Below are 22,827 nucleotides of genomic sequence, written 5' to 3' on the forward strand. Positions count from 1 at the left end.
AGCTCACGGGCCGCGCCGCGTGCAATGCCGGTGGTGTCCCCGAGTGCCAGACCCCCGAGGGCAGCCCCCCAAGCCAGCTTCTCCATGGTCCTCTCACTCACAACCCCTCCGGCTACCAGCACCGAGCCGGTGCCCTGTCCCCCAGCAGGGGCGTTGTGCGCCCTGTGCAGAGCTGCCGAGGAGGGGGCGCACAGCTTAGACAGGCGGGTCCGTACTTGGCGCTTATCCAAGAAGCCCCCGAGCGCCACGTGCGCTGCAGGGAGACGTCACAGGGCTTCCGGAAGCAGCGTGGCCCTGGGGGCCGGGGCCCTGAGCTGGGACGCATCGCGTGGCCATCGCCGCCAGGGCCCTGTCCCCAGAAAGAGAGGAATCCAGGTCACTTTGCCACAGACAGCCCTGCGCGTGGCGTGCTGTGCTCGGCTCCCGCCCACACGGGGTGCTCTGCTCGCTGCCAGGCCTGTTATCGTGGAGATACCCCACTTCGCCGCCCTGCGGGGCAAGGAGCGGGAGCTGGTGGTGCTGCGCAGTGAGAGCGGGGACAGCTGGAAGGAGCACGCGTGCGAGCACACGGAGGACGAGCTCAACGAGATCCTCAACGGCATGGATGAAGGTGCGTGTGGCCGCGGGGGCGCTGGGGGCGGGCCGGCTGCGCTGAGCTCCTGCAACGAAGCACTTCGTCCCTGGGGCTGCATGTGTGTGGGGGCGTGTGCGTGCGTATGTGCATGCGTGCGTGCATCGTGTACACATGCGTGTGCGCGTTATTCCGGCACAGCAGGTGTCCGTGTGTTCCGTGGTGATGAGTGGATACGCGGTACCCTTGCCTGGTCTTCTGTTGTGACCTTCAGGAAAATAAAATCCAAACCTAGGGACCCGCGCAGTCCAAATTTCTTGCATTTCAGGCCGGCCTGATGTCCTCTGCTGCCCTCGTGTCTGCCCCGGTGCAGGCCGTGAAAAGCCTGTGGGCCGTGGGCTGACGGGAGAGGGCATGGCGGGTGAGCTCATGGTTGCAGGGCACTGAGACCCTGGGTTCACGGCATCGTGCCAGGAGGGTCCTTCTCCACACGCACAGGGGCTCCCTCAGCGACGGTCGCCACTGAGCGCGCCTGCAGACATGTCCTGGCGGGACAGACTCGTTCCGCTTGATACCCTGAGACCTGAGAGCGCCGCACATCTTAACCCCAGCCACCGGCTCCTGAGCTAACGCTGACAGTGGGGAGGGAAGGGCCCCCCCTTCCGTTTCCTCTGCAACCTGTGGAAGTGGGACAAACCAGGGGCACGCCGGGCGGGCTCCTCGCAGCCCTGGCCCAGCCGCCCGGAGCCACGGGGCCCCGCAGAGGCCACGGGGGATGCAGTGTGGCTGCGAGCAGGAGGCCGCCCTGGTGCTGATGGGGCCACGTGCACTCTGTTGCCCGCAGTGCTGGACAGCGCCGAGGACCTGGACCGCAAGCGCATCTGCCGCATCGTCACACGCGACTTCCCGCAGTACTTCGCCGTGGTGTCGCGCGTCAAGCAGGACAGCCACCTGATCGGGCCCGAGGGCGGCGTGCTGAGCAGCACCGTGGTCCCGCAGGTGCAGGCGGTGTTCCCCGAGGGCGCGCTGACCAAGCGGATCCGTGTGGGCCTGCAGGTGCGGTGGGTGCGCGTGCGCGTGTGGGGGCGGGGCCCGCTGTGGTACAGGGACGTGCGGGAGTGGTCCCGTCATGCTGGAGAACACAGGCTGTCGCGGCACCCAGTAGGTCTCTTACACGAGGGCAAGTCACCACGACCCCAGTTCTGTGCTGGGAGCCCCCACACTGACCGATGAGGTGGAAAGCCCTGTGTTGAAATGACCTGTTGTTTACTGTGTGTTTTCTTTGCAAAGGCTCAGCCTATGCACAGTGAGCTTGTTAAGAAGATCCTCGGGAACAAGGCCACCTTCAGCCCAATAGTGACTTTAGAGCCTAGAAGGAGGAAGTTCCACAAGCCAATCACCATGACCATCCCTGTCCCCAGAGCTGCCAGCGACATCATGCTGAATGGTTTTGGGGGCGAGGCGCCGACCTTGAGGTTGCTGTGCAGCATAACAGGTGAGGCGTGCGTGGGGCGGGGGCAGGAGGCGCTGGGGGAGGGGACAGACCGTGTGACTCGCCAGGATTACCCCTCAGATTCCTGCGAAGTCGGGAGCCAGGTCCAAGTCCGTGGGCCCTGAGCCTTCGCTGGGACAGCATCTTAGGCCTGTTCAAAAGCAGTCACCCCTTGGGTGATTGCACCCGGGTGTTCAGCGCTGACCTTTCTCTAGGACTTGGTGAAGTCTTTACCATCGAGCCATTGAGCTAACTTCGGAAAACTACAGGTTTTTCAAGACTCACTGAATTTGGTCTGTTCAGTTGGAAGCTGTAATAGCGTCCAGACAACTAACTTGACTCCAGGCAGATCCTCCAGGAACGCTGGTGGTCTGAGCCCAGTAACGAATGGTGGGAGGTATGAACCCGCCCGCCCACGTGATTTGGCTGACAACCCCCGCCCTTCGCAGTAGCCGCAGCTGCTGGCGTTCAGTGGGGATCCGGGCTGCCGTTGGCAGGAGTCACGGCGTCCCTGGCCATCCAGGCGTGGTTAGCGGTGTTTCTCTTCTCCTTCCCATGGGCAGCCTTGCTCTCCCTTCTGGGGTTTCTCGCAGACCCTCCTTTCTTATTCTCGTTTTTCTTTATGTATGAGAACATGCCCTGAGTTTAATAAAATGCAAAATGCGTGAGCTCACGGGAGCGCAGGGGACCATGCTTGAGTCAGACCTTGTTCCTGTTCCTCATCCCTGGTTGTCACCGGGCGCTCCAGGTGTCCTTCCACGCCCTGAGTGCCCCCGTGTGCCCGCAGGACAGAGTGCATGGAGGTGGGGCCGGTGAGACCTAATATACGGGCCAGTGAGGGGCTGCCGGGCCTCCCGTGAGCCTTCGTACAGCCGTCCATCTGCCTGCAGCGTTCACTGAGCCTGTGATGCTCCCCAAGGACGCTCTGCCAACGCTGCACTGCAGACAGGGAGAAGGTTTTACTGACGAAAACTGATTGTGCGCCGTACGAAGTTCAGGGACCAAGGAGGCTCAGGGTTTCCCGTCACTGTCACAAAGCTTTCAGCCCCTCGGTCCGTTCGGGACCCTTTGGAATCATCGGCTGTGTGCAGATCGGGCCTCAGGGCCCAGCAATGCCAGCGCAGCCCCAGGGTCGGGCAGAGGCCCAGGCGCCCGGCAGTTCCAAGCTGGTGTTCGAGCGCCGCGCCCATTGCTGCTCCTGGGCGGGTGGCGCACCCATCGGCTCTCCGCGGCCCGTAGCCGTTTCATGTCCCGTGCGTGTGTGTTGCGACGGGGGCTGGGGCTGAGCCGGTGGCCAGAGCCAGAGCCATAAAGACTGGCCTCGCCATCCAGCGCTGGAGTCTTGCTGGTTGACTCAACCGCCACGTTATTTCAGGTGGGACCACCCCTGCCCAGTGGGAAGACATCACGGGGACCACGCCCCTGACGTTCGTCAACGCCTGCGTCTCCTTCACCACCAACGTGTCCGCCAGGTACGCGCCCCCGCCCCCGCCCCGTGGCCCCACGTGGTTGCGTTTGATTTCCTTCCTCACTTTCTTCAAAAGTGAATTTTTAGCTTGGTTCTGAGCGTGGTCTGCATCAGCTTTCGTATTTTGCTCCCCACGAATGGAGCAGTGACGGAACCGTAGCAAAGCTCAGCCAGGCAGGTCAGACTCTAAGTCTAAGACTCTAAGGAGAGCCGGCGAGGGTCAGCTCCTGCCCCGGGGGCTCGGGGGTGGTGAGTCCCCCGCTGCCAGCAACAGAGCCGGCCCTGCTTCCAGCGAGACGTCGGGTAGGCAGGGCCGCCACGTCTGCGTGAACGGCGGTAGGGCCCAGGTGACTTGCGCACCGGACGCGTGTTTGTGGTTCACCCCTTTGTGACACTGACAGTCCCGCAGCCTCACCGGCTCGAGTTACTGTGAGTTCTGTGCCACCGTCTGGGAGGGAGCGCCGGGCACTTCCCCACATGGTTAACTTACCACGCGTGGTCCCGAGAGCAGGCAAGTTCACGGGGACAGGGGACCTGACAGGTGCCGGGGTGGGGAGAGAGGGAGGGGCTCCGTGCTCTGTGTGGCATGAAGAAGGTCCCAGGAAGGGTCAGCAGCAGTGGCAGCCCGGGTGCTGAGTGCACACTTGACGTGGTTAACGTGGTCAGTTTTACGTTGCATGTATTTCACTGAAAGTAATAAAAGGAAGAGAGATGGACGAGGAGCCGGAAGGAACCGGCTGAGAGGGACAGGGGTCTCGGGAAGGGGACAGGCCGTGGACGCAGCTGAGGGCAGGAGGCGCCGTCCGTGGAGCGTGGCTCAGCCACAGGGTGCGGGCGGGCGCGGCGAGCGTGTCAGCGGCCCTCGGGGGGCCCCGGCTGTCTCCGCGAGGGTGTCCCTCTTAGAGCCGGGCACGGTGTGAGCCCGTGACACTGCGGGGCAGTGGCCGAGCCCCGCCGCAGGCTCTGTGCAGCCACCAGCCTCATGAAGCCACGAAGCCAGTGACTCCTCAGCAGCCATGTTTTGCAGCAAAGCAGCTTCCCAGCGGGTCGGGCAGATCTCACCTTGGTGACTGGAGAGGGTTCGGAAGGGAGAGGAGATGAGGCCCCGGGCAGATTTTATGGGAAGGGTTTCAGGAAGCGAGAGCGAGAGAAGGGGTGAGGTTGCCCAAGGGGCGCAGAGCCCCCCCCCCGCCCCCCCCCCCCCGTGCGGTCCCGGTGTCGTGGCCCCGGGCACACCTCACTGACGGTGCTGGGACGCGGGGCAGGCCCAGAAGACTGGACACTTGGAAGCGTTTCCAAGGAGGAGAATCACAGACACGGCTCCGCAGTTGCCCTGCACGGGCCTCGGAGCCCCTCCTGCCTCCCGCTCTGCCCTCGCCTGCCCCGTTGTCTCCCGTCTTTCCCCAAGAAGCATGTGGCGGGATGGGGACGGTGCTGGGGGCACCGGCTTTCTCCGCTGGGGTGCGTTGGTTTCGGGGGACTGACCTGGGATCGTCCTCTAGGTTCTGGCTGATCGACTGTCGACAGACCCAGGACTCGGTCGCCTTTGCCTCCCAAGTGTACGGCGAGATCATCTGCGTGCCGTACATGGCCAAGTTCGTGGTGTTCGCCAAGGCCCAGGACCCCGTGGAGGCCCGGCTGCGCTGCTTCTGCATGACTGACGACCGGGTGGAGAAGACGCTGGAGCAGCAAGAGAACTTCGCCGAGGTGGCGCGGAGCCGGGACGTGGAGGTGCGAGGGCGGCTGACGTGTGGCCGTTACGCCTTTCTTACTAGATCACACGTGCAGTAGTGTTTAATAACTAAAGCCATAAATTAAAAAAAAAAAAAAAGACCGTTCCCATCTTGATCAATTAGAAGGTCAAGTTCAGGATCAGTGATTATTAGCCAGTTTGGACCAGCCCTGGGGGGGGGGGTCTCAGGGCACGTGAGGTAGCAGGACCCTGCAGGACGGTCTGGGGGAAAATGACAGCTCACAGTCGCGTGTGTCACGACCGTAACAGTTTCGATGGCTTTGTCCTTCCTTGTTGTTCTTACAAATTGTTAGGCGTCGGGAAGTCTGTCCTTAGTACATGTGCGCACGGGACCGGGTTTCTCTGTGTGACTTTGAGTAATTTCGGGATTTCCCACCTGTGTGGGCTTGGGCAGTGAAGTCAAGTCACCTGACTCCCTGGGACGGCAAAAATTACCCGATTGGAAATATGAATCTAGGGTTTAACGATAGGTCAGATGTGGGGGTGTCATGACATGATGTTAGAAACGAGGACATCGACCTGACGTCCCGCCGTGTGCCACGGATTGCACAGGGGAGGGGAGGGGTGGGAGGACCTGCCTCGTCACAGGGGCGGCGGGACAGCGGCAGGGGGACAGGGGGAGGGCTGCGCGCGTGAGCTCGGAGGCTCCGCGTGGCGCTGCTGCCGCTCTGCGCTGTCACTGTCTGTGTGGGTTCCCATCTCCCAGGTGCTGGAAGGAAAACCCATCTACGTTGACTGCTTTGGAAATCTCGTGCCGTTAACCAAGAGTGGCCAGCATCACATATTCAGTTTTTTCGCCTTCAAAGAAAACAGACTTCCTCTCTTTGTCAAGGTAACACCCACGTGGACTTTTTACGTGCATTCCATTTGAGATCAAGTCAGAACCTGACGTCCTTTAGAAGGAGAGAATTTTCATTTTCATTCATTTCCAGGGATTATTTAAACCGTACCTACAACATGTTAAAGTTCTGGAAAACCAGCCTCTTTTATTTTTGAAGTTCAAATTCAAGTTTAAGTTATATTTAGAGACTGTGCTTAAGGACAAATAGTCAGTTCATTAATGAGAAAAACTGGCTTTTCTTTTTCCAGTTTTATAGGAAGTCTCTCCTTTTTTTAAGTATTACTTCTTGTAAATATTTGTGCTTAAGTTTTTAGAATGTGTGAATTTCACATGTGAGGAGACCAAAAGAGTTCTTCTAAATGACAATTTTTTTATTACAAAAGCTCTCAAAGGGCCTAGGAGCCCTCTTAATCCAGGAAGAGACTGTCCCCAAGAGAGCTATAGACTGGATAGACTTTCACAAATTCACTCAACAAACATTTATGGAGACACTTCAGTGTACCGTGAACTCATTAATCCAAGGTGGGAGTTTGGCAGTGATACATTCAAGCTTCAGTCTGGATTCCAGGTCTAGGAAGAGGACCTGCGTAAGTGGGAGGATCGTGAAGGAGGAGGAAGTAGTGATTATCCTCTGCCCTGTTCCTCAGCCGCGTGCTTCCCATTTCTCCCACACGTGGCACTTGTCTGGGGATCCCACTGCTCAGTCCTCTCTGGGTGGGGACAGGGACGGGGCTCCGTCCACTCTCTCCTGGTCCTGCCTTAGACGACGGACCCCGAGCGGTTCACTGCCAGCAATCCGTTTCTGGCTTAACGCTCGTGATTTTCCTGAGTGTGTGTCTGTGAATCTGTTTGGTTTTTGAAGTCTGCTACGTGTTCCCGAGCTCCCTGCTGAGCCTCTCAGCCGGGCGCGTACAGGTCAGCACACTGAGGAGTGACTGCTGGGGGCGGAGCCACTGCACACACAGTGGTCCGGTTAGACCAGTAGTTGGTATTGCTGACACGCAGGAGCCACTGATAATCAGAAGGTGGCGGATGGCCGGTCAGCACATGGATAGATGCTCAACAGCTCAGGGGAGGCCAAATGTAAGCCACACTGCGGCACCTGCCACTCCAGACCCATCAGAACGGCGGTGATCAGAGAACGAGCTAACAGAAATCAGTGGCGATAACAGGGTGCAGCCCCCGTGGGAAACAGTGAGGGGAGTCCTCAGAAAGTTAAGGTCCGAGGACCCCAGAGATGGCTCCTCTAGGCACATATGTAACCACAGATCCGAGGGCAGAGACTCAGTTGCTCTGACACCAGAGTTCATGAAAGCGTCATCCACCAGAGCACACAGACACTGCAAAGACCCACTGGCAGGTGGCCAGATAGGCAAAATGGGGCCGAGCCATCAGTGGGATGTTATTCAGCCTTAAAAAGTAAGGACATTCTTCTGTGCACTGTGGCACTGGTGCACATGAGACACAGGCTCAGGGGACTTAGCCAGTCGCAGAGGGACAGACGCTGATGAGTCTCTCTGGGCGCCAAGAAGAGGCAAGTATAGAGACAGGCAGAACCGAGGCCCCTGGGGGCCGGGGCAGAGGAGACGGGGCAGTTCCCGGGTGGTGGGCGCAGAGTTCCTGTCGGGGATGACGGGAAATCCTGCCCAGCAGTGATGGCTGCCCAGCTTTGTGAGTGTCACTGACTGTACGTTTACGCATCAGTGTGAACACGGGACAGGCAGATTCTGTTCTGTAGAGCTGACAGTTTCTTAAAAGATGAATGATTCTTTAAAAGGTTGTGTTAAGGGAGACCAGAACAAGCAGAAAGGGCAGCTTCTGGCCCTCCCTCAGATTCCTAGACGCACGGCACCCCCCGCCCCCAATGCTTTGGTGTGTCATCTGCGTAGAAGTAGTTGCCCACGTCCTGCGCGGTGACATGTGTGCCTTTCTCGTTCCAGGTACGAGACACAACTCAGGAACCGTGCGGACGACTATCATTCATGAAGGAGCCGAAGTCCACGCGAGGCCTGGTGCATCAGGCCATTTGCAACTTGAACATCACCCTGCCCGTTTACCTAAAGGTACAGCCGTCTGCGGGGCGCCGTTCGGGGGGTGGGGTTTGCCTTCAGAGCCCTGGAAGTGTGGGAGCAGAGACATGCATGTGAGCACACATCACGGTCACTTTGGGCTCCTTGTCAAACACGTGACTTTCCGTGGAAGTGAGGAAAAAAGTCTCTGTGCCGTATATCACATCTCACTCATTTTGATGAGAAATTTCAATAAATACACATTGGATACGGAAGGCAGAAAATTCAAATTTGAGATTTTTTGGACTCATTTTTAAAAAACAAGTAACTGTCTTCATGACAGCTTTGCGTGTCCTCTTGGGACACACGCAGGTGCGCAGACAGGCTGGCTGCTCAGCCTCCGTTCACAAGCGGCGCGGTCGCGGGCCCCGGCCACGCACAGGGCAGCCCCACCGTACTCCGTCTTGCCACCGCTCATGCTTTCAGAGCACCGAGTTGCTATTTCAACTGTTTTAACATGATTAGTATACAGACTACTCCCACTTTCCAAGAAGCCCCTCTGAAACATTTTTGAAGAGAACAAAACTCATTCTTTCCCGACACGGGTCCGACCGCAGGTGCTACTTTCCAGGGAGACCCCTTCCCGCTGCGGAATTGCTCTGCAATTATTCTTGATTATGCAGAGATGTTCATGATGACGCTGTCAAACCAAGGAAGACAGCTGAAGGAATGAAATGCTGGGGACAGCTTTTTTATTTAAGACCGTGTTAACCAGTGCCCCTTCCCCATGGGTAGCCTGACGGGGCAGTACACAGGCGGTTGTGGCCAGCGGCCGGGGTGTCTCAGAGGTGGGGCAGGGGAGGCCCAGAGGAGCAGGCATGCATGTAAAATCTTAAATCTGGACCCCACAGGCTGGACCGCTTCCCATCCTGCTTTTCACCCACCAGCCTGTTTTTCCTAGTTAGCTATCCCTGTAAATAGAGAGGAGTCCCATGGAAGAAGGGTCACGGCATCGCGCGTAACATCCTGAGCTCTTATTTGACAAAAGGAAGTGAGTTGTACGTCTCTGCGAAGGAAGTGAGCCCTGGCTCTGATCTCAGCGAGCTTGCGATGCGTCGCAGGACAGAGCGGGCGGCTGCCGGCGCTGAGGTTGTCTGGTAACTCGGCCGCCCTCCGCACTCCAGCCGTGCCCGAGCGGGGACCGGCCCTTCATTGTGGCGGCGCTCCTCCGCATTGCCTGTGTGTCCTGTGCGTGGCTCTTGGTGTTTCCGGCCAGTGTTGCCAGCACTTGGGCAGACATGTGACCTCCAAGCCACCAGCCGCCTCGTAGGCTGGTGACCGAGCTTCCGAAGTCCGTGTGTTTGTAATCCTGCTGCTTTCGTCTCCTGACCCTCCAGCCTCTGGCGTTTAGTTCGGTACCTTTGAGTGTGTGAGCCCTCTCCCGTGAGCAGGTGGTGAGGCCGACGGTGCCGCCCGCCGTGCTGGGGGGCGGCACCCAACCTTCCTCCTAAACTCTCTGCTCTCCCTGCTCTTTCCCATCCCGCACGGCGTCTGGGCGGCCAGGACTCAGAGTCAGACCAGGAACAGGAGGAAGAGGTAATTGTGTGACCTCGTCGCTTGGGGCGGCGGTGCTATTGCTGGGGCGGGCGGGGGTGTGTGTGTGTGCGCGCGCACGCGCGCGTGTGTGCATGTGCGCGCGTGTGTGTGCGTGTGTGCGGGCACTGGGAGGCTCTGCCGTGGCAGGTCTGGGCACAGCGCGTCCCCATGGCCCCTCGCCCAGTCTCTGCAACAGTCTGCTCTTCTCTGCCCACCACTGACAGCCAACCCCATGCCCCGTGGTTCTCAGAGGCCGGTCTGCAGGCACCTGGGGTCCAGCCTGTCCCAGAGGCCTGGAGGCTCTGTCTTCCTTTGACTCGCACATCCTCCCTGGCTTCAGAGGTGGCTCCTGGTGGCTGCCGCGCTCGGCTCTCCGCACTGTGTGCGCCTGTCAGCTTGGGCTCCCGCATTTCCTCGGCTGTGTGTTTGCATCACACGTTCGTGTATGTGAATCAAACAGGAACAAAAGCTCTTCAGGCTCCTCACTAATCTTTATGAGTCAAAGGGGCCTTAAGACCAGGAGGTTTGAGAACCATGGAGGCCAACAGCTAGGGGGCACCGAGTTCCTCCGCCAGAGGTGATGGCGTGGTGGTGTGGGGGTGGGTGCCAGCCCTCGTCCGGGCCACTTGGCACGGCAGCAGTGCCTTGGCCCCGACGCGTCTTAGGACGCCCCAGGACTGCGTGCCCATCGCAGTGACATCTGCTTCTCTGGTTCAGGATTGTCTGTGTTTGCTTCCTTTATAAATGTCGGAAAACGCCCGGACGTTACCATAGAAATGAAAGAAGTTGCCGGCAGTTCCTTACACTTATCAGTTAGCAGGTCGGTCCTGTTTCCAGGACAGACAAGTGCAATTGCTATTAGTTGCACGTAAATATTTCCAGATATACTAGATTTATCTTTAAAATTATTCTGATGGATTTGAAATGCAGAACTAGAAAGAAAAATACAATAAGTACCCGGTACCTGTCACTTACAACGTAAGGCCCCTCAGTCCAGAGAAGCCCCGAGTCTGCCCCTTTTCTAGACAACCCACTACGGAGCAGGACGGGGTGGTTACAGACGTGCGGTCCTGCCGTGTGTCACCAGGCACGTGAGCCAGTGACTGGACTGGCCACCCTTCCTGGGACGGCCCGTCGCTGTCTCACGCACTGTTTCCTCCCGTGCCTGGTGCCTTGGTCACCAGCGCTGATGGGAATGGGGCCTTGCTCCTACCCACAGGGTGACGTGGCTCTGAAGCCAACTTTGCTCTGTGCAAACGAGCCTTTCCTGCGAGCTTCAGGGTTCTGCCCGCCAGCTGCAGGAGTGACTCGGGGGGTGATGCATGCAGTCTGTGTTCCCTTCCGGAGCCAGACGCCTGGCTCCTAATGAATGGCGATGACATTCCGTGTGTAGAGCGTGTCTCCCAGGCTGCTGTCCGTTGTTCTCAGCAAGGCTGACACTGTTGAGTACGACCTGCCTCCTGGGCCTTTTCCCTGACAAACGTGCATGTCTAACCTCAGACCCCGGGGTCACATCTTCCCATGAGCAGCGTGCTAGAGAGGCTTCCCCACCCACCGAGTCCAGAAGGAGATTTGTTTTCTCCAAGTTGGGACAAGGACGAAGGGGACTGTCAGGCATACCTGTAGCAGAGCCCCTGGCCCCCTGCGCCCCCTGTCCCCTCACGTGGGGTTATGACTGGGGGTTCCCGAGTCCAGACACTGTTATAACCATTCCATTTATGTATGTTTTCTTCCAGGTCGATATGACGTCAGAGAAAAGTAAGATTTTCAACAGAATTACCTTTGTCTGAAAGCTGGCTACAGTGATGACCAGCATGAATTAAGACGCGAGCTAGCTGCCTCACTAACCACAATCATAATGATATTGTCACATGCGTACTAACCACTAACGTGTCCTCAGAGTAGCAGCCTCGCCGGCTCCATGACAGATTGTCCAGCGCGGTCACGTTAGCAGGGACACGCAGTGACTGCCCACCGCAGCAGACGTCCTTATTCACCTGCTCCTGCTCCGCTTGTTAGAAACCCGCTGCCTGTTTGTCTGTCTGTGAGCATAACGTTGTCCTCCCGTTTCTGTAGACATGACAGCATCACTGTTCACATCACCCGTGACTTTGTGGGCTGCCCCCCCGTTCCCGGCCCCTCTTACTGTGGTGAAGTGGCTTCAGCGGGGCGGGGCGGGCGGGCTTTTGTGAAATGTTCCGGCAAAATGAAGGAGCCGTGCATTCGAAAGGGAAGAACTGGAGTTCTTTGGGGTATTTTTGTTTGTTTCTGTTTTTGATTTATGTCCCAAATTCATTTAGATTAACTGTATTTCAGGGTGGAAAACCACGTTAGTATGGTTGTCCGGTCCCGTTCACTGAACTGAGGGCTTTTTACGGTCCTAGCACAGTGTGATGACCTGCTGCAGAAATGCTTTTATTTGGGAGTCTGCTTGCCCGCACGTTAAGTCATCATTCAGGACTAGAACATCTGCGGTCCTGGCTGTTTTCATTGGTTTATATTTGAACAAATCTGTATTGATATAGATTATTTTAATATATTTTTATGAATACATATTCACAGAAGATAGCTCCTCAGGAAATAGTGACTCTTTCTGGAGAAGGCGTTTTTGTTTATTGCAAAGATGATCCGTGACCTCTGAGATTTCGGTCTGTCCTCCCACTCTTGTTCAGAGCAGTCTGGGACGCAGACTCGGGATGAGACATCCCTGCAGGCATCTGGCTCGGTCGCCCACCCTGTCGCTCCAACGCCTGGATCCTCCTGAGTCCTCTGGGGAGCGGCGAATGTTTTAAATTTTCAAATACAGACTCATGCTTGGTTTTCTTTTAGTTTAAAGACAATGATTAAATAATGTCTGTCTGGGTGTAAAATAACGCCCAAAGACGGCGCTGTCGGGGGGTCCGGCCCGGCCTTTCAGGAGCCGCTCTGAGCAGGAGTTCACTCCCTGCTGCCGGCGGGGGCCCCTGGCTGTGCCCGGACCCCCCGCGTTCCGTGTGGGCAGGCGGGCGGGCGGGCAGGGACGATGCTTCACCACAGTAACGTCATGCCTGCCGTCCGTCCCTCCCGCCCTCCCGCCTGCCCCAGCGAGCACCCCCTGCCGGCTTCCCCCCGCCCCAGTTTTGCTCTGCTTTGCTTTGCATGGAAATAACTTGGCTTCCGCAGCTGAGCGCGAGTCCGTGTGACTGTCTGACCCCGGGGGCCCTGCGGCTCATTCCACGTCGACTCACGTCCCCCCCTCACCCCACCGTTGTTCTGTTCTGCTCTCCTTTCCTTCCTGTCCCTCCTTGGTCCGCCCAGCGTCTCAACAAGGAGGGGGCTCCAAGGAAAGGCCGCGTCTCGTGGTCGGTGCGCGTCTCCTTAGCTGAGACGCCGGTTTGCAGCGGTTCAGACGCTCTGGACAGAGGCTCGTGCAGGGCAGGAGGCCGTGCCGCTCCCAGAGTGCCCTGCGCCTAAGCGTGCAGCCGTCATGAGAGGTCACGCGAGTGGTCCTTGCTGGTGCTGTCCCCGAGGAAGTGAACCTCCTGCAGTTCCGAATGCCTCCCCCTTTCGCTCCCGTGTATGTGTTTCTTCCACGTGGACCTGTGGCATCTGAGCAATCTTGAGATCCCTCCGTGGAGGTCACTGTGTCTGTCTCTGTGTTGCCCTGTGGCGCTGCGTGTGCGTGCGTGTGTACGTGCGTGTGCTGACGGCCTGTCACAGTGCTGTCGTGTGTGTGACGTGCTGCATGGGAGGAAGTGAAGCAAGTTATTTCCTGCTCGTGTTCCTCTCCGTCCTCCGTCCGCCTCGCTTTGCCTCGTGTCCCGACCCCGCGGCTCCGCCCTCCCGGCCACTGTGTAGCCCCTCCCCCCACGACAGGGAAGACACTGTGTCCTTGGTCCTGTTTATATTTGCCAACATCTTTTCTGATTTCCATTTCACTTCCAATGCTCTCCATTCACATCAAAGACGATGAGACAGAGTCGACAGAAACATCTGTCCTGAAAAGTCACCTGGTCACTGAGGTCCCCGCCCTGGCCAGTCCGGACCTGCTCTCGGAGGTCTCGGAGATGAAGCAGGACCTGATCAAGGTGACAGCCCTCCTGGCCCCGGACGCGGCCGGCCGGGCGGGCCCCCTCGGGCCGAAGGACCTGGCCGGGGCTGCGGAGGAGGAGCCGGGCGAGGCCTTTGACATCGTGGAGAGAGTGAAGGAGGACTTAGAAAGAGTGAACGAGATCCTGCGCGGCGGGACCTGCTCGGGGGGCGGAGGCCACGGGCTGGGGTCCCAGCCGCAGGGGGAGCTAGTGGACGAGGAGTGGGTGGTCCTCAGTGACGAGGAGGTAGCCGAGGCCAGGCAGAGGGCCCCCGTGGAGGTCCCCGAGGTCCCCTGTGTAGAAATCAGGCTAGAGAAGGAGACCCCAGCACAGGGACAGAAGGACGCCACGGGACTGGTGACCTACCTCACGGAGGATCTGAACGCCTACCCGGCGGCTCCTGGGGGCACCCCGCGGCCAGCGCCCCGCGCAGCTGTGGGCAGACGCTCTGGAAGCGAAGCGAAGGCTGTTGCCCCCGACGAGATGCAGAGAACGCAGAAGCAGCCACAGCCCGGGTTGGGGATCAAGAAGCCAATGCGGAGGAAGCTGAAGGACAGGCAGAGGCCGGCAGAGGACGGTGTCCCAGCCAGTGCAGGGAAAAACGACCTGAGACTGGGGAGCTCAGACGAGTCCTTGGAAGGAGCCCCAGGCGTGAAGGCCACGTCCCCGGCGGTCGAGGAGACCCCCATCGGGCCCATCAGGGACAAGGTGAAGGCCCTGGAGAAGCGTGTGGAAGATGAGCAGAAGGGCCGGAGCAAGTTGCCCGTCAGACTCAAAGGCAAGGAGGAAGGGCCCCGGAAGGGGGGGCCCCGGCCGCAGCCGGCCGTGTCACCCCCTCTGAGGTCGGACCGGCGGGCCCCTGCTTCCCCCTCCTCCAAAGCAGACAGACACTCCTCCCTCGCCCCCTCCGCCAAGTCGGAGCGGCATCCACCAGTGTCACCACCAGGTAAAACCGAAAAACAGTCACCTGTATCTCCTTCAGCAAAAACCGAGAAACACTCTCCCTCATCACCTGGTAAGACAGATAGACGCCCCCCAGGGTCACAGTCGGGAAGGACGGAGAAACATTCCCCCGTGTCACCTGGGAGGACAGACAAACGCCTGCCCGTGTCACAGGCTGCGAGGACAGAGAAGCAGCCCCCTGGGTTGGCCTCAGGGAAGACTGAGAAGCGCCTCTCGGCATCACCTTCTGGGAAGATGGACAAGGCCGCACCGGTGTCCCCCACCTCGAAAACGGAGCGTATCGAGGAGACCATGTCGGTGCGCGAGCTGATGAAGGCCTTCCAGTCTGGGCAGGACCCGTCCAAACACAAGTCCGGGCTCTTCGAGCACAGAGCCACCAAGAAGCCGCCGACGGAAAAAGGCAAAGTCCGGGCAGAAAAGGAAAAGGGGCCCATAGCAGCCCCGCGAGAGACGCAGAGGAGTGAGACCCAGACCCTGCGGCGCGGCCAGCGGGGCCTGGGCACGGCTGCGGCGGAGCCCAAGGGAGGGGCCCGCAGGGCCTTGGGGCCCAGGGAGGACAGTGCTGCGGGGAAGCCACCGGCCCCTGGCCCCAGGACGCCGCCCCCCGTGGGCCCAGTGCCCGGGGAGGAGCCGGACCAGCAGGGAGAGAGGGACCCGCAGATCAGCCCCGACCGCAGGGCCTCCACGGACTTCTCTGCGGTCATTAAGCAGGAGCTGGAGCACAGCGACAGGTACCAGCAGTTCCGCCGCCACGAGGAGCCCGAAGAGGTGCCGCTGGTCCCAGAGCAGGTGCTCACCAGCCCTTTCCACGTGGCCTCCCAGCCAGCGCCGGGCAGCGGGCAGCAGCTCCCGGCCTTGACCTTCCGCCTGGACAGTGGCTGTGAGAACCTGGGGCCGGATGGGGCGGCCGGGTCTCCGTGCGGCAGCCTGATGGAGGGGACCCCGCAGGCCAGCTCAGAGGAGAGCTATAAGCACGAGGGCTTGGCAGAGACCCCTGAGACCAGCCCGGAAAGCCTTTCTTGCCCGCCTCAGCGAAGCCAGGAGCCGAGAGGGGAGACCAGTGCAAGGGCCACCTTCGACACAGACGTTCATTCAGGCGAAGCGCGGCCCTCCACCAAAGACACGCCCGGAAGTGCTGAGGAGCCAGGCGTGGAGCCCCGGGCCGGGCCCGTGGAGGAGGCCACCCAGGACCCTCCCAGGGAGACGGGCCCCAAACGGGAGGGCTCTGGCCCGGCCCGCTGCACTGTGTCCTTAGCAGGGGGAGCAGCCCCTGGGCTGGCCGAGGACGTCCTCCGTGATGACGGCCCACCCGTCCACCAGACACCGACAGAGACCAGGGCCCAGGGGCCCGCCGACCCCGAGTCCTCCCCGCCCGACACCCCTGCGAGCACTGGGCAGTCCCAGGCAGCCCCCCGCAGCCCCCAGGGGCTGGACCTGCCACTGCCCCGCCCCGACGCGGAGGTCCTCAGCCCCGGGGCGGACGAGTCCCTGGCAGTGAGCCACAGGGACTCCCTGGAGGCCAGCCCCGTGCTGGAGGACAACTCCTCCCACAAAACCCCGGACTCCCTGGAGCCCAGCCCCCTCAGGGAGTCCCCCTGTCGTGACTCCCTGGAGGGCAGCCCCGTGGAGCCCAGGGCGAAGGCCGATGTCCCCCCGGCGTCCTTCCCTCTCCCCGCGGCCCTCGCCAGGTCCGAGCTCTTGACGGAAGCAGCCTCCGTGCGGTCCCGGCTGCTCCGCGACCCCGACGGCAGCGCCGAGGACGACAGCCTGGAGCAGACGTCCCTCGTGGAGAGCTCCGGGAAGAGCCCCCTCTCTCCTGACACCCCCAGCTCGGAGGAGATCAGCTACGAGGTCACACCCAAGGCCTCCGACGCCAGCACCCCCAAACCCGCGGTGATTCAGGAGTGCACCGAGGACGAGGACACCGAAAACGGGGAGAAGAAGAGGTTCACCCCCGAAGAGGAGATGTTTAAAATGGTCACCAAAATAAAAACCTTCGACGAGCTTGAGCAGGAAGCCAAGCAGAAGAGGGACCAGCGGAGAGACCCCAGGCCCGAGGAGCCGTCGTCTTCCTCCTCCGACCCTGAGGCCGACTGTCCGGCCGCCGCCGAGCCAGCAGGGGCGCCGCGCTCACAGGACGGACGTGACGTCCCTGTCCCGGAGGCCGCGGGCTGCAGAAAGGCGCGGTCCTCCTCCGAGAGCGAGCCGGAGCTGACACAGCCGGACACGGGCGCGGGCCCCGGGCTGCTCCCAGAGCCGCTCATCCACGTGCAGCCTCCGTCCCCACTGCCGTCCAGTGTGGACTCCAGCTCCAGCCCCGAGGACGTGCCGCTCCAGCCGCTTGCCCCCAAGCAGTACACGTTCAGGATGAGGGACGAGTCTCAGGCAGAGGCCGGTGCATCAGGAGGAGGACGAGACTGCGAGTCTCCGTTGCCAGAGGACGGTCACCCCGATCCCACAAGAGGCCCAGATCTGCCTTACGATGATCTGGACAGAGATGCCAGCCCGCCAGAGACTTGTGCCGGCCACGGGTGTGCAGCAGGGAGCCCCAGCCGCTTGGCCACGCCCAGCTCCTCAGTTCCCCGCGGCCCCACCGGGGAGGAGCTCGGTGTCCGTGAGGAAGCATCAGCTCCCCAGGACCATGGGGAGAGGGACTCAGAAGGAGGAGAGTTCGGGGTTTCTCGAGAGGGCCCGCCACTCACAGAGGGCTCTCCCTCTCTGTCCCCTCTGCCTGATGGCCCAGCACCTGAGGGAGAAGGGGTGGGTGAGGACACTGTCCCTACATCTACAGCAAAGACAGAGGTCACGAAGACCAGCCATACTTCTGAGAACTTCCAGAAGGACGGCCCCACACTCGACTCCGCCCCGGCCGCTCCGATAGACAGACTCTCCGTGGGTGGTCCCGGATGCGACCCCGCAGAGGCCGACGACGCCTGTGACCTGCAGGTCACAAGCCCCTATGAAAACGTCCCTCCCCAGTCCTTCTTCTGTAACGAGGAAAGCAGACCCCTCACAGATGTGGGGCACCCAGGTTCCCACGCTTCTGACGCGTGTTCTGTGACCGTCCCGTCCTCTGTGGCTGGTGCGGTGGTGGCCCACACCTCTTCTGCAACTGTTTCAAGCAAAGAATCCAATTTTGGGGGCCAGGGCAGGGAAAGCGCCTCGTGGGGGCCACCGTCTGCCCACGCCCCTGTGCCCTCGCAGCCCCCGCTGCCCAGCTGTGCCGCCGCCGCCAGCGAGCACACGAGCAAGGTGGTCATCACGGCCACAGACGCAGATCCTGATTCGTGGAGCGAAATCCGTGAGGATGATGAGGCCTTCGAGGCCCGAGTGCAGGAGGAAGAGCGGAAGGTGTTCGGCCTGGTGGCGGACAGACAGTCACAGGGCACGACCCCGGACACCACCCCGGCGCGGACCCCCACCGAGGAGGGGACCCCGACCAGCGAGCAGAACCCGTTTCTCTTTCAGGAGGGCAAGCTGTTTGAGATGACCCGAAGTGGGGCCATCGATATGACCAAGCGGCCCTATGCGGAGGAGAGTTTCCACTTTTTCCAAATTGGGCAAGAGTCTGGGGCAGAGGCTGTCTCCGAGGACGTGAGAGCAGCGGGCACTGCCGCTGAGCCCCCGCGGCCGCAGACCCCGGCCCTGTCAGCGTCAAGAGACGTGGATGAGGCCGAGTTGCTCCCCGGCGACCTGAGTGAGGAAGGAGAGGGACCCCCTGCTTCAGGTGGCCGCCTTCGCTGCCCTGCGGGGACCCCAGCCTCTGCGGATACGTTGTCAGGAGAGGAGGCCGCTTCTGTGGGCGCCAAGGGCCTGGCCCCCGAGCAGGGGCCTGAGTTGCCGGCCGCGTCCAGCACGAAGCTGCGGCCAGCCGGCCCCGCCTCCCCGGAACCCACTGTCCAGGCCCCGCTGGACTTCTCCACGGTCACCAGGTCCGTATCTGCAGATCGGGAGGACGAGACTCCCGACTCCTCTCCAGAGGAACAGAAGTCCGTCATCGAAATCCCCACGGCGCCTGTGGAGGGCGCCCCTGGCCCCGAGGGCAGGTCCCGGATCCCGGTCAGGACTGCGGCCCTGGCCCTGGCCCCCGGGGAGAGGGCCCCTTCCGAGGGCCCACCCAGCCCGGACGAGGACAGGGCTGAGCAGGACACCAGACCAAAGTCTAAGATCCCCGTGAAAGCGCCCCTCCAAGGGGCCGGGCAGCAGCCCCTTCCCCTGGGCCCCTCCCTGCCCGAGACAGTGGCCCTCTGGGGACAGGACGTGCCAGGCAGGGCAGCAGATGGCAGAGACAGGAGCAGCTCTGAGTTGGGGGCCAGTGCAGGGAGGACCGGAAGTCCCGCTGCGACAGAAGCAGTGGGTAGGGAGGGGGCAGGGGAGCCCGAGCTGCCGGGGAAGGGCAGGGCGTCCCCCCGGGAGAGCCCGGAGCCGTTCCTAGACACGTACAGGAGCTCCATCGAGTTCTTTGAGGAGATTAGTGATGAGGCGGCCAGGCTGGTGGACAGGCTCACCCAGGCAGAGAGGGAGCAGGAGGTGGCATCCGACGATGAGAGCAGTAGCGCCCTGGACGTGTCCGTGATCGAGAACCTGCCGGCCGCCGAGACGGAGCCCTCGGTCCCCGAGGATGCCTTTGACACCAGGCCGGTTTGGGACGAGTCCATTGAGACTCTGATTGAGCGCATCCCCGATGAGAGCGGCCACGGCCGTGCTGAAGGTACTGCGCCGGGGACGCCCGGTGCACGCATGTCCGACACCGCGTAGCCGTGCCCTCTGTCTGTTTCTGTTGGTGGTTTGTGTCTCGTTTCCTTTAAGCTTCGCGCAGTGGCCCCCGTGTCTGTGTGGCCCCCGTGTCTGTGCCTCTGTGCCCCTGTCTGTGACCATCTCAAGATTGAGCAATGAGACCTCGCCGGCCACGGCGCGGCCCCGCGCGAGTTTTGTTGTCCTGCCTCCAGCTCAGTGCCTCCGCGTCTGCCCAGGAGGACACTGGGTTTTGTTTTATAGTCTGAGGAGCCGACGCTTTTTCTCAGCGCTGCGCCCTTGACAGTGATTCATATTTAACTTTGTAATCGTCAGGAAGTCATTTGCTCCAGGAGATTCCGCAGATCACGAAACCCCAGTTCCGTGGATCTGTCTTTGATTCGGGAAGGCGGGGTTTCGGGTCCCGCTGGCAGACACGTAAGCAAGCACACGTCAGGCGACACGTGCTTCTCGCTGACGTGGCCGACGGCAGGGCGGCTCCCGCGGCTGGGCGGCAGGCAACAAAACTCGCTCTGCATGATGCGCGTCGCCAGGGCGGGGCGGGCTCTCCGGGCGGGAGAGGCCGGCCCTGAGCTTCCACCGTCTCTGCAGTGAAGACTTACTTTTAAGTTTGCGTTGTGAGCAGTGTCACCTACCTCGATCTCAAATGCCACCCACCCCTTATGAGGGTTAGAAAGAAATGGAAGCTCCCAGTTGGTGGGGGTAACGTGAGAGCTTACTCACAAGTGAGCAGACACACACTCTGCCCGACAGACATACGTGTGTAGTAACACGGCCTACACTATGAACACGGATTCCACCTCCGCCTCCAGGTCACGGGGCGGGGCCGCTCTGAAAGCCCCAGGGTGGGCCCACCTGCCCAGGGTCTCAATGTCCTGAGACCCTTGGATGGGAGGTGGCCGCTGCGGCCCCTGGCGGCGAGGTGGCGCTCACCGGTGGCCCTGAGTGAGGAGGGGATGACGGTGTTCGCTGGGGGCCCGTGTTCTGTCACATGATCCGAAGGGCGAGCCCTAAGTGGCCGCAAAGCAGCTGCCTGCACGTTGCGTGCAGGGCCTGGTCTGAGTCACAGAGCTCTGGAAGCCCTGGGTGTCCGGTTTCCGTTCGGCTTGGTCCCCATCGCATTCCAGAACTCAGGCACACGCACGCTGTCACATGATTTCACACGCGATAGCTCCGTGGGGCTCTCGGGGGGCATTTGGACGCCCGACCCCCTGCTGCGGACCACCCATCCAGGGCCTTGCTGGGCGCAGACAGTGCGGCCATTGTGTTTCTGACCTTCTGCAGATCAGCAGGAGCAGCGGCGGATGGAGGAGAGGCTGGCCTACATCGCCGACCACCTGGGCTTCAGCTGGACAGGTAACCGGGGTGGGGACCGCTTTCCAACCAGGCCTGCTTGGTGTGGAGGCCGTGGCCACAGCAGCCAGGTGCCATCGACAGTGACAAAGCTCTTCTCTTCGTTCTTTGAGGAAGGCCACCCAGCGCAGTGAAAAGACTAATAAACTGCCGATCAGAAAGCCCAGGTTCTCGTGAACTCACCCTGTGAGCCGGGCGGTCTTTTACCGTGTTTCGGGGATTTACAACAGGAGGAAGTTAGACGGGGAGACCCTGAGAAGGAGCCAGCCCCCTTTCCTCTGGGCGCTGTGCGTAACTGACCTTTGGGGAAACGGCTCATTTTCAAAGCCATTGTGAGACACCGTTGTCACACCATTGAACTTGAGCTGTAACCAGGGCTTCTTGTTTTAGATCCTGTGTTTCAAGGGTCTTGTGCACAGGGCTGAGCCTGGCTTCCGGTGAGTGCTGAAACGCGTAAGGATGAGGCGCACCGGTTCCCTGAGAAACGGGAGCGGTCGCGGGTAGAAATTCTAACACACGCTGACTTCCTGAGGGAAGCGAGTCTCAAACACACACGGTTTACTGACAAGTCATGATTTCCCCTTTCACGCTGCGAGATGGTCAGTGTCTGGCTTTCTTTTTTTGGTCTGATTTCCTTTTATGTCTCCTGTGACTTTATTGAAACAAATGGTGTAAAATTAATATTCCTCTCCTTTTGGTTTCTTAAAGATTTGCTGATGAGTAGGAGTCCAGACACCCTTAGCAAAGATAATTGATGATGTAGGGGAATCCCAGACGCAGGAAGAACAGCCATTTTCTTTAAAAACGGACCAGATTGAGTTAACTGAGGAACTCGGGAAGGAAGAACAGGGACGTGTCCCCGGGTGGCGACAGGTCGCGCTCAGAATGACAGTTCCTCGGACGTGTACGTCTGTGCGCAGACATGCGAGAAGGACCCTCCACTTAGGACTCAGGGACAAACAGACCCCGCCCCACGCACAGCGGGGCAGACAGAGGGGGTGGGCCTCCCCTGCTAACTTGGTGTTTCTCATAACCGTCCCGTCATCACAGACGTGACACTCACTCTCACATCTGATTCTGCCGTGATTCTGCCGGCGGCTCGCACACTGGGCTGTTTCTGTGAGTGAGTCTGTCTGCAGCGCACGTGTCTCGTGGTGGTCTTGCTGGTGGAGGGTGTGGTGTTGCTAATTTTGAAAGATGCTCACAAACTGCCCTCCAAAGAGGACACCTCACGCCACGTGCGCTCTCCGCAGGGCGTAAGCATCCGCGTCGCTCGTCAGCGTGGACTTTAAGGGGAAGTTCTGAGGCTGCTTCTGCAGGTCAGACTGGGAGTTGTGGCCTAGCAGCTCCGAGAGGGGGACCGATTCAGCCACCCTGATGTGGCCACAGGCAGTGTTAGCCCCAGTCCCTGGGAGCAGGATCGACGGTAGTCAGTCACTGTAGGGTGACTCAGGGCGAAAACTCGCCTGTTTCCTGTTTCAGTGACTTATCTTCCATTCTGTCACCTAAAAGGATAGGCCAGTGCTGACTGTCACCTTTGCGTTTTGGAATTAAATGGGACCAAATTATACTTATTTTATCATGTAGCCTCACACCTAGTGTTTCTGCTGTGATAGTGACCAGCTCCACGCACGGCTTCCAGGAGACCCCTGTGCCTCCTGACGGAAGAATGGCGTAAAGGAGGGTCCGTGGTGCCCAGGGCAGGGCGCCTCCCCCCAGGTCACAGCAGGTCTGGAGCCCCGAGGGCTGCGGTCGCGGCTCACAGGCTCGGCCTTCTCTTCCAGAACTGGCGCGGGAGCTGGACTTCACGGAGGAGCAGATCCATCAGATCCGAGTCGAGAACCCCAACTCCCTGCAGGACCAGAGCCACGCGCTGCTGAAGTACTGGCTGGAGCGCGACGGGAAGCTCGCCACAGGTGGGCAGGGCGCTGGGGGCCGCCACGTCCCGCACACACT

General features: G+C 60.4%; 1 protein-coding gene across 1 annotated transcript in view; it reads left to right on the top strand.

The window, feature by feature from the left end:
- ANK2 (ankyrin 2) overlaps positions 1-22,827 on the top strand; it is a 97,034-nt gene that overhangs the window by 61,855 nt on the left and 12,352 nt on the right. Inside the window, exons 29-40 of the mRNA XM_090289360.1 lie at positions 456-610; positions 1,416-1,627; positions 1,862-2,066; positions 3,439-3,535; positions 5,034-5,262; positions 5,991-6,116; positions 8,066-8,188; positions 9,698-9,730; positions 11,467-11,488; positions 13,676-19,474; positions 20,803-20,874; positions 22,656-22,787. Coding sequence (XP_090145486.1) covers positions 456-610; positions 1,416-1,627; positions 1,862-2,066; positions 3,439-3,535; positions 5,034-5,262; positions 5,991-6,116; positions 8,066-8,188; positions 9,698-9,730; positions 11,467-11,488; positions 13,676-19,474; positions 20,803-20,874; positions 22,656-22,787 — 7,205 coding nt within the window. The remainder of the gene's footprint in view (positions 1-455; positions 611-1,415; positions 1,628-1,861; positions 2,067-3,438; positions 3,536-5,033; positions 5,263-5,990; positions 6,117-8,065; positions 8,189-9,697; positions 9,731-11,466; positions 11,489-13,675; positions 19,475-20,802; positions 20,875-22,655; positions 22,788-22,827) is intronic.

This window comes from Furipterus horrens, unplaced genomic scaffold (assembly GCF_987537825.1).
Source record: "Furipterus horrens unplaced genomic scaffold, mFurHor1.1.pri manual_scaffold_10, whole genome shotgun sequence".
NCBI lineage: Eukaryota > Metazoa > Chordata > Mammalia > Chiroptera > Furipteridae > Furipterus > Furipterus horrens.